This window comes from Stegodyphus dumicola, chromosome X2 (assembly GCF_044657685.1).
Source record: "Stegodyphus dumicola isolate Sdum_Otavi_A_Nest chromosome X2, ASM4465768v1".
Taxonomy (NCBI): domain Eukaryota; kingdom Metazoa; phylum Arthropoda; class Arachnida; order Araneae; family Eresidae; genus Stegodyphus; species Stegodyphus dumicola.
In genome coordinates this window covers 25,086,157-25,097,792 of record NC_140781.1, presented here as the reverse complement: position 1 = coordinate 25,097,792, position 11,636 = coordinate 25,086,157, and the positions used below count along the sequence as shown (strand labels likewise).

Below are 11,636 nucleotides of genomic sequence, written 5' to 3'. Positions count from 1 at the left end.
TGGTGATGACACCAGACTCGCTTTCTGTCGAGTAGATCGCAAAAAGCGACCCGTTCTTCTATCTCGACGGTGTCCAGGTTAGGGCCCTTGTTTATGTTGAAAGAATAGGCAGACATTTGTCAACAAACCGCCTGAACGGGCTGACTGTTTGAGCATTTTCGTGGTTTTCCCCATGTCTAAAACACGGATACAAACCAGTGCCTTTAGGGAGTCCTCCACGAAAGCATCCCTTCCCTGGGCAGATAGCCCTTGAATACTTTGCCATAACCAAGTAAATCTATTCTAATTTTATGTTGTAATGGGCGACGCTGTTTAATTCTTTTATTGCGATATTATTTTTTGCCAAGCTGTGGGGGCGCAGTAGTCAGTTCAGCTTACGTTGAGGTTGCGAAGAGTTTCTTTCTTGGAAGTTACTCTGTTTCTATTTGATACAAAAGTCGTTCTAGGAGTCTGAGTGTCGGCTTCTGTTAAAATGGCTGCGACTAGGCGACTGCAGAAGGTAATAGAGATTTATTTGAAAAATTTAATGTAATTAACAGCTTTGATTTGTAAAATACTATTTTTTTAAGTGTATTGTTTTCCTCTTTTTCATAGTGGTTGCATTACAGACAAATCAATATGAAAATTCCATGTGTTTGAATAAGTATATCATTAATTCCTGAAAATAAAATTAATATGAAATAAAACTGTATTATTTGAGTTTTAACCCAAGCCTTCATGAAAGTTATCTGTGTTATTTCATCTTAAATTGTTACTTAACTGTGCTTTAATAAAGTCATATGGGCACGCTGAAATTTATCCCTTTCGTTAACAGTTTTTCATTATCATGTAAAAAGAACTGAACTATTTTCGCCTCCTACTGACTTAGTAAGCATTTTTCTTTTAACGTTTATTCATTTTATTGTACAGCAGAATCGAGCTTCGAAGTTCAAAACGTTTTGAGATCAGTCTGGAAGAGTGTTACTCCAGTGCTTCAAAACCGTGTTCTGAGCATGGAATGAATGTATTGGTTTGGGAATTTGGTTAAATGAAATTTGTTAATGACTTGTCAGGTCTTAACAGCTTTGGGAAAAAGAATATAATGATAGTTTTCTGGATGGTGCCTCAAAATGACTTCTGTAAGTAAGAGCAAATATAATAATCAACTTGTAAAGAGAAGTACAGTTGTATTGCTCAAATTTAAATTATGCTAGGTTAAAAGTCAAGAATCTGGTTTAAGTGAGTTGTAGGCTTGTTATGTATATTGATTTGAGTAATACAAAATCGTAGAGTACATATGAGAAAATTTTTGTTTACTTGGTAACCAAATATAGGTAATTGTGTCTTTGAAGCATTCATAGAAGAATTACTGAAGAAGAAATAGGGAGGGGGGACTTCTTGTCATGTATAAATAATGTGCTTATAACTCGTATATAATCTATAATTTATCATGTGTTGGGAAAAAGATACTTGTGTGTTTTTTTATGAATGGTTGAAGGTTTAAAAAATGTAGCCATAGTGTTTCCTAAATTTCGTTTATAAAATACTGAAACCTTGAAGAATCCATAACTTTGAAAAGAATCACAATAATTAAATTGAAGACATGACTAATAGCTAATTTTTAGAAGTGAGAGTAATGTCTAAATTTTCTTGAATTTGAGTACTTAGAGGCTTTGGAATTCTTCATGTAAAAATAATAAACAAAAAGAAAACACATTTTTGCTTAAACGTATTTTTTTTTTTTTTTTTTTTTTAAATCAAAGGGTAGTATTAATCTGTGCATAATGGAAAAAGAAACTTAAGATTAGTTTTTAAAATATACACCTATATTTATTAATGTAAAAAATAAATTTTATAAATGAAATGTAATATTTAAACTCTGAGATTTACTTCTTGGACATAATTTCACAAAATATATTTGGTTTGTAGTTTTATTTATTTTGACATTTTTTGAGTCCTTTTTTAATCAAAGCAAGAAGGAGGAAGATGATTTTAGATGTTAACGTAGATGAACACTAAATAAGGAACTGCAAATCTAAACTGGAAAGTAAAGAATATTGTGCTGAAAGATGCAACACAGTGATCCAAGTACCAATAAAATAGTAACATTTGTACTTTTTATAATAAATGCCCTTTCTAGATGTTAAAAAGAATATATTTTTTAATCCAGTTAAAACATCTGACATAATTTTAGGTTAGAATTTGGAGGATGGGGAAAAAGCATGAAAATCCATATTTTAAATCTCTTTTAACATTTTATTGATTCATTTATGTTAATTTCATCTTTTTAGAAATATACTATAAACAGGTTATTTATTAATCAAAATAAAAGCTGGCAGCCAGTAGCAATGAATAGTTAGTGTTGAAGTAAATAACTTAATAGAGGGTAGATATCCTCAATTTCTTTTCCTTTGGGTACTGTAAAAGAAAAGTAAGTGAAAATGCACTGTGTTTCAAAGGAAAGATGCTGTTTTACATTGCGGTAGGAAATATATATCAATAGGTGAATAATTTTTATTTTCATGTGATTATAAAGTAACGCTTCAAGTTTCAGTATATGGAGTTTAAGACCAATATTATGATCTCTTAATTTTGAGATTTGTTATCTGAATTCCCTTTATCTTACTTGGGAGAGCATATCTGTTATCTCTTCAGTAATGGTGGCAGTAATTCCTAGAAAGCATTTTGATAAGCATAAGTTGATAAAAGTAGTACAATACTCAATATTTTGCAAAAAAAAAAAAAAAAAAAAGGACAAATAATACCTTCTAAGTTTTTTTATGCAGTAAAAAGTGAATGTGTTTCATCAAGTTATTTCGCTATATTATAACTCTTACTGCATTTTAATTTTTATATATTTAGTAAATCGTTCTGCTTTCCACAGCAATGTTCTCTATACCTTCTAATAAACAGAAGTATACTTTATAATTTTTCTTCCCTCTGAATTGTAATCACTACAATACTGAAAACAATTTTAGCATTATTATATTTCTGCTCTTTATTGTTATGGGGAAAATGCTCTAATTGTTTGGAAAATCTTATATTTTTAATACTTAAGACTTAAATGTATGTGTACAGAAATCCTTGGAAGTATCTTAAATTACTTAGTTTTGGTTTATTTTAACTTGTTTCTGATTAGTGCTATTAACCCGGCATTACATGCGAGAGAAAAACGAGCGGCATTACATGCGCTGGGTGTGTCATGCCCAGGGTGGTTTCTTCCTATTTTCTACTATAAAATTTACACAAAACATAAAACAGAAGAAAAAGATAAAAGTCGAAAAAGTTTTAAACATATATTTAAAATATTACTTACAATTATTCTGTACATTTTGTGCAAATACATGCCATATGTTCCATACATACATGTTTTTGACATTTTTCATAAATATATTTTGTTTTTCTGTCCCTTTTAGATCCACATTCAGCACATCTTTTAATTATTACTTTTGCCTTCTTAGCAGATGGTTGAGAGTCCTCATTCTTTACCAGTTTTACTTTCAAACTTTGCGGGAGCATTGTTTGCTGGCTTCTGATCTTTTTGTAGACTTCGATTAGTTTAAATCCCAAACTTTTCAGAAAAGAACGTTGTGTTCGATTCTGAGTCGGTGGTTCCTTAGTGGATAGCAAAATAATGCGTGCATTTATAGCAGCTACATTCAACATTGCATAAAATATCGTCATAGACCATCAATTTGTTTTTTTTTTTAGTTGTTGAATATGTTGCAGCCATTTCGTCGACAACATCGACAGCTCCTTTCGTTATATTATAGAAAGTTAGGTTGATCTTTGGATTATGGTAACTTGCCGATTTTTTGGCGAAAATTTGGCAACCAACTCTGATACAGCAACCCTCTACTTTTTTTTTCGCCGCCATTTTGTTTTCACGAAGTAAAGACATATTTCTTTTCTTTTTATTTACTCGACACTTTTTTCCAACAATCTACTAGCCGAATTACACTTATGCTAGAAATTTTATGTAACAAAACTGCTTAATCATGACAAATATTAACTGAAAAATTCGGAAATAGTGCACAATCGCAAACTCTTTGCGCGTTTTTCAGAATAGCACATACACATAAACCATTTACACGTCGACTTATTTTTACTTAAAAAAACATCCCAGAATTGCACAAAAATGGCATTGCACACACTCTTAACTTTATCCATCTACACTGCTATTTTCTCATAAATTACAAAACATTGCACGAAAATGCAGGAAAATTTTCTTAATCTTTAAACTTGGTATAAAGCACATATATGAAATTACCTGATCGTGAAAAAGTATATACCCTTTCCAAGGATCAACATTTCCATGTATAAAATAAATAAAATATCCAAAAGCTTTTACCTCTAAATTATCGGTTGATCTTTACAATATGGTAACTGGTAGTTTGGCGATATTTTGGAGGCGATAAAGGTTACTACCTGGGACTTTGGTAATAATGTGAGCAGTACTCAGTTCCGATTACGCATTATTTTGCGTGAGGGAAATGAGAGATCATGGGATATGTCATGTGATATTAATGGACGAATTACGGTTCTTTAATCGGAAAAGGTGGGAAATCGGGAAATTTTGTATTTAGCTTTATTCTGTGTTGTGTGAAACAGTGTTTGTTAATTTTTGGATCCCATGGCCCTAACTAAAATGAATTCGAAATGGGTATTTAGGCATTGTGATAAAGAGAAGTTTGCTTTTTATTTAGCAGAGGAAGTATGGAGGAAAAATTCGCAGAAAAAATCTTTCAATAATTTTATTGAATGAATTAGAAAAGTGTATCCGCCACGTAATCAAGATTCTGAAGAAGATTAGGTAAGTTAGTATTTTTAATTATTTGAGGATATTATTTTTATGCATTGTTCTAAATGTAAGGTGGAAAGGAATTTGGTATTATTGGGAAAATTATTATTAGCAATGATTTAGTTTAAAGTAATTAGGATTGTAAGGTAATTTTTATTAATTTAATGTATGTGCTCATTTATATTTTAAGTAGTGTTTTTGAATTTAATTATATTTTAATGAAATGATAGTTATTTTGTGAATTTTATGTTTGTAGGAATTTGGTATACGTTTTAGTTGAAGTAAACGTGCATGGAAATAATTTAAATATCTGACACTAAGTATTTGTAATGGTTGCGGTATGAATTCGTTGGTGACGTTTATAATATAATAGATGAATTAGAGGTAAAAGTTTTTGGATATTTTATTTATTTTATATGTGGAAATGTTCATATTTGGAAAAGGTAAATACTTTTTCGCGATCAGGTAATTTCATATATGTTCTTTTTACCGGGTTTAAAGATTGAGAAAATTGTCGTGTATTTTCGTGAAATTTTTCTAATTTATGAGAAAAAAGCAGTGTACATGGATATAGTGAAGAGTGTGCGCAATGCTATTTTTGTGCAATTCTGGGATGTTTTTTTAAGTAAAAATAAGTCGACGTGTACATGGTTTAGTGATATTTTAATTAAATGATAGTTATTTTGTGAATTTTATGTTTGTAGGAATTTGGTATATGTTTAAGTTGAAGTAAATGTGCATGGAAATAATTTAAATATTTGATACTAAGTATTTGTAATGCTTGCGGTATGAATTCGTTGGTGACTTGTATAATGTAATAGATGATTTAGAGGTAAAAGTTTTTGGATATTTTATTTATTTTATATGTGGAAATGTTCATATTTGTAAAGGGTAAATACTTTTTCGCGATCAGGTAATTTCATATATGTTCTTTTTACCAGGTTTAAAGATTGAGAAAATTGTCATGTATTTTTGTGAAATTTTTCTAATTTATGAGAAAAAAGCAGTGTACATGGATATAATGAAGAGTGTACACAATGCCATTTTTGTTGTTTTTTTAAGTAAAAATAAGTCGGCGTGTACATGGTTTATGTGTATGTGTTATTTTGAAAAACGCATAAGGAGTATGGTATTGTGCACTTTTTCCCAATTTTGCAGTGAATATTTGTCATGATTAAGCAGTTTTGTTTGATAAAATTTCTGGCATAAGTGTAATTCGGCTAGTAGATTGTTGGAAGAAGTGTTCAGTAGATAAAAAGAAAAGAAACATGTCTTTACTTCGTGAAGACAAAATGGCGGCGGGGGAAAAAAAATAGAGGGTTGCTGTAAGAGAGTTGGTTGCCAAATTTTTGCCAAAAAATCGCCAAGTTACCATAATGTAAAGATCAACCAAATTATCTATTATATTATAAACGTCACCAACGAATTTATATGCAAACATTAAAAATAGTTTACAAATACTTAGTGTTAAATATTTAAATTATTTCCATACACGTTTACTTCAACTGAAACGTATACCAAATTCCTACAAACATAAAATTCACAAAATAACTATCATTTAATTTAAATATCACTAAACCATGTACACGTCGACTTATTTTTACTTAAAAAAAAATCCCAGAATTGCACAAAAATGGCATTGCGCACAGTCTTCACCTTATCCATGTACACTGCTTTTTTCTTATAAATTAGAAAAATTTCACGAAAATGCATGACAATTTTATAAATCTTTAAACCCATTAAAAAGAACATATATGAAATTACCTAATAACGAAAAAGTATATACCCTTTCCAAATATGAACATTTCCACGTATAAAATAAATAAAATATCCAAAAACTTTTACCTCTAAATTATCTATTATATTATAAACATCACCAACGAATTTATACTGCAAACATTACAAATACTTAGTGTCAAATATTTAAATTATTTCCATGCACGTTTACTTCAACTAAAACGTATACCAAATTCCTACAAACATAAAATTCACAAAATAACTATCATTTAATTAAAATATCGCTAATCCATGTACACGTCGAATTATTTTTACTTAAAAAAACATCCCAGAATTGCACAAAAACGGCATTGCGCACACCCTTCACTATATCCATGTACACTGCTTTTTTCTCATAAATTAGAAAAATTTCACGAAAATGCATGAAAATACTCAACGTATACTACTCAAACGTATTCCAAAATACTAAAAACATATCTCACAAAATCACAATCATTAAATTAAAATATAATTAAATTAAAAAACACTACTTAAAATATAAATAAGCACATACATTAAATTAATAAAAATTAAATTACAATCCTAATTACTTTAAACTAAATCATTGTTAATAACAGTTTTCCAATAATACCATTTTAATTTATTTACTCCTTACATTTAGAACAATGCATAAAAATAATATCATCAAATGATTAAAAATACTAACTTACCTAATCTTCTTCAGAATCCTCATTACGTGGCACGCACACTTCCCTACAGAAAGAGTTCCAATCGGCTGCAGTACTACTGCTAATTTCTAAATCCAAAATCCAGTAGTCAACTTATTATTAATTATTACGTATTAAAAATTTAGAATTCACTTTACATAGCGCCATGCAATCCGAAAATTAATCAACACTATTTCACACAACACACAATGAAGCTTAATACAAAATAATTTTTCCAAATTTACCCCCTTTGCCGATTAAAGAACTGTAATTCGTCCATTAATGTCACGTGACATATCTCATGATCTGTCATTTCCCTCACACAAAATAATGCGTAATTGGAACTGAGTGCTTCTCACATTATTACCAAAGTCTTAGGTAGTAACCTTTATCGCCTCCAAAATGTCGCTAAACTACCTGTTACCATATTCCAAAGATCAGCCGAAAGGGTTTATTTCGGGTTTCTTTAATTCTCCAGTAGTGATGTCTATTGCATTATCGTTATGCATTGTTGAGAGCAGAAGAACATTTCTACTCTTCTTTGGTACATACGAAACAATAGTCGTTTCTTTCTGAAATCCAAACATGGAAGAGTAAACGTCCCTTTTTCTTGTACTCAAGAATATTGGAGGAATTTCTTTATTTTTTCTCAATGTTCTAACAATTGTAATAGTTTTTTCAAAAGTTCTTGTGAAAGTGGATAAGAAGTGTACAGTCAAAAGTCGTTAATTCACCTGTAATCTGGAATGATCTATAATCCGGACCTCAAAGGTATAAACTTTCTGTGCATGCGTCTTAGTGACACATGCGCGTAAGACCTTTACGGCTGCGAATATGCGTGTGCACGTGCGCAAAATACGTTTATGAATGCGTGTTTAATGTATAACGGACGGTATAAGCTAAGCTAAAATTATCTAATTCAGTTAATGTTGCAGATTGCGTTGTTCCTTAATCTTCGAATTGGATTCGTCTTATTATTTTTCGCAGACTGTTAGAGCAATTTTATAAAAGTAAGCTTGAACGTTCGATTATGTCAAATAGAATTTCTGATATATATTTACTAATATGGAAAGGATCTACAAAGCGAAAGTATGTTTCGAAGTCCATTAAACAAAAAGTGGAATTGCTGCAAAAAATGGATAAAGGCATATCCTTTGTTTATGTAAACTTTAACGTTTGTTTATCTAAACTTTATCTTTAACACGGTGGCACGCAATGAATTGGAAGTTGATCTGTCAGCACTATCCTTATTTTCAGGGCAGATGTTTTTATTTTATTTGGCTTATAATTCCTTACTAAATGTAGTATTTCATCTCGATGTACTCCGTCTTTGATATGATTTAAATCAAATTCCTCGTCATTATAATTCGCTTCCGATAGCAAAGTGACAGAGGTTACTGAAAACGAAAAAACTTCGATAGACAAATTAGTCGGTATTCTCGACATAGCAATTATAGGACTTGAACAGCGGAACTTTGTAACTGAACAAGAAATTATGTCTTTATAGAATTAAAGAGAATGTATTATCACATAAAAAACGAAGCAACTTAAACAACTTACATTGAAAGAAATGTTTAATAAAGTAAAGAAATAAATATTAAGCTTTTTTTTTTTTGTAATTTTGATACCCTTTAGATCATAATTGTTCTTTATTTCATAAATTACAGTTTCATATTTTTAATTTTATAATTTCTGCATGCCATCTTACCAGATTTAAACTGATGATCTATAATCCGGAATCGCTGAATTCCCGACGAGTCCGGATTAACAACTTTTGACTGTACCAGTTATCCACTGTTAGATTTCTTCCTGAATTATACAGAGGTTCCATGAATATTTTTATGACACTACTGAGAGAATTATCTACTTGAAATGGACCTTTCGGCTGTTTACCAGCATATATTTCCATTTTCCAAGTACAGAACACTCTCAAATCGACGAGCGGAAAAACTTTTATTTTATACTTCGATGGTTTCTTTGGCATGTATTGGCAAAATGGACATCACCCTCTAAAAGATTCTAATTTCTCATCTATGGTTACATATTCTCCAATGTTGTACGATTTTTGGCAGTTTTCTACAAAATTTTCGAAGAATTCACGTATTTGGGCCAGTTTGTCTAATTCTTTTCTGCTCTGGCGAGTTTGTATATCATCGAATTGGATGCATATCAATAAAAAATAAAAACGTGTTGATGACATGGTTGTATGGAATATTTCTATTCCAGTGCCGTCTGTTGCCCAAAGATCTCGTATATACACATGTGATGATTTATGCAAACCAATGAGATAAAGCAATCCAATAAATGCTTTAATTTCAGCCTCATTAGTTTCTTTTGCATCTCTTTTCCGTGAAAAACGCTCTCGAATCAATTCTGTAAAGCTGTTAGTCCAATGCACTAACTTCTTTATCATATCAGAAGATGTAAAGAGATTCCAAGCATCCACAGGAGAAGTTACATTCTTTGAAACGGGTGTATTTCCTGGGAGTTTTGATATTATATTTTTCGCAGAAATTCTAACATTAGCTTTGAATTTCTTTTTATTCCACTTCGTTATGTTATCTATTCCGATAAAATAATTATCTTCACTTGAATCTGAAACATCGTTTTCAGAATCAGATTCAATTTCTGTTGAAGAATCATGATCACTACAATATTCTTAGTCATCTGGCTCTTCATTACCTTAAAAACCACTATCTTCCTCTGTATTTTCTTCATTAGAAGAAACAGTATCCAGTAAATTTTTCAAATACCGCATTTCTTCGTCCGGTAACGTGTCATAACGAAAGAATGATTTAGACGTCTGCCTGTACTGAGAACAGTTACAGAAATGCTCGCTCAGGGTGTGAGATACCCAAGCCCCACAATTTAAGTAGATCTATTTTTAGAATTCTTTCTCCGATTCTCTCCTTCCACGGGTCCCCTGACCTTTGAAGCAGCTACTCGAAGACTTGTCCATTTTTGAAAAAAGGTTGGGAAGAAAAAGTGCGAAAAAGCAGTCACTGGGTTTGAGACACCCAGCGCGATCAAACCCGGGTTAATAATTGTTTTGCATTCAGAGACACATTTATGAGAGTGCAGCTACAATCCGAACGGATCCAATTTAGTAATTTTAAAAAACTCAAAAGTTGAGATGAGCCTCCCTCTTCATAAAATTTGCCTTTGCTTGTATTAATACTGTATATTTTTAAATTAAATGTATAACTTTATACAGACATAATAAATTTTTAAGGGGAAAATATGAGGTGTCATGCTTTCTGCTCATTTGATTTAGCAGCCGAGGCAGAATGTGCATATGTATCGCATACCTCTATCTGTGGAAAGTTGTAGCCTAACTTTGAAATAGGAACTTTAAGGTTATTTTCAAGGAACTTCAAGGTTATTTTCTGTTGCTTGACTGAACAGTGACAACTATAAGATACCCCCCCCCAAAATTTCAATTGCTTAATTTCCCCCCCCCCACTTCATTTACATTTAATGTGTTTTGCTTCATAAAAACCATGGGGATAAAGGCTGACTTAAACCGCAAGTCACTAATAAGGTGGAGAAAACATGTACACTGCTCAAAAAAAAAATGGGACAGTCCTATATCTCCCGATCTACTGGGCCGATTGACAAAATTCAAATTGCGTTCTTCATGTCTCGAAAGCGCGACTTATGATATATATTAGATTTATATATAGCACTATTCTAACATAGGTATTTTGACACAAAATCAGACTTTTTCTGAAATAACATACCAATTTTTTTACATATTTCGATTCTACGACTCAAATTACGCCTAAATATGGAATTTTGTAAAATTTGGAGCGAAATTTACGGAGAAATTCACAAATTTATGTTGGCACTTTTTTGTCAGTTTGCGCCACGAATACTTCACTTGGCGAACTTCTTAATATATGGCAACCTAGTTTCCTTAGGAAAAAAAGTCACCATCGTTCCTTTTTTCCAAATAATATTCTTTATATTATATTTTTAATTATAACTTATTATTTTAAGTAATTTTTCTTTTCGAATTTCATTTTAATTGTTTAAGTTGCACGTTTTTTTTTTTTTTTTTTTTCGAATAACTGTTTTAAAAATTTCAGTTTACCTATTCGAACTGCGTAAATAAAGGTGCAGCGTTTATTTATTTTTTTTTTTTTTGTTCAAATATGTTTCTTTATATATATTTTTCATCATAGCTATTATTTTAGGTCATTTTTAAATTTTTATACTTTTATTTTAATTGTTTGTGTTGCATTGTCTCTTCAGATAATTGTTTTAAAATTTTCTATTTATTCCTTCGAACTGAGCATTTTAAATATATTTATTAATATCAATTTTCCAGAATTTGATTTTATTTATTTGAACTGTGTTTTTTTCGGAAGAATACTTTGTAACCCAGACTACGATGCGTTTGAAAACTGCAT

General features: G+C 30.7%; 1 protein-coding gene across 2 annotated transcripts in view; it reads left to right on the top strand.

The window, feature by feature from the left end:
* The first annotated feature begins 354 nt into the window (after positions 1-354).
* LOC118197770 (ubiquitin-conjugating enzyme E2 L3) overlaps positions 355-11,636 on the top strand; it is a 59,782-nt gene continuing 48,500 nt past the window's right edge. For both annotated transcript variants that reach the window (XM_085809768.1, XM_035369312.2), the window contains exon 1: positions 355-499. In XM_085809768.1, the coding sequence (XP_085665894.1) occupies positions 473-499 (27 nt within the window). In that variant the 5' untranslated portion in view covers positions 355-472. The remainder of the gene's footprint in view (positions 500-11,636) is intronic.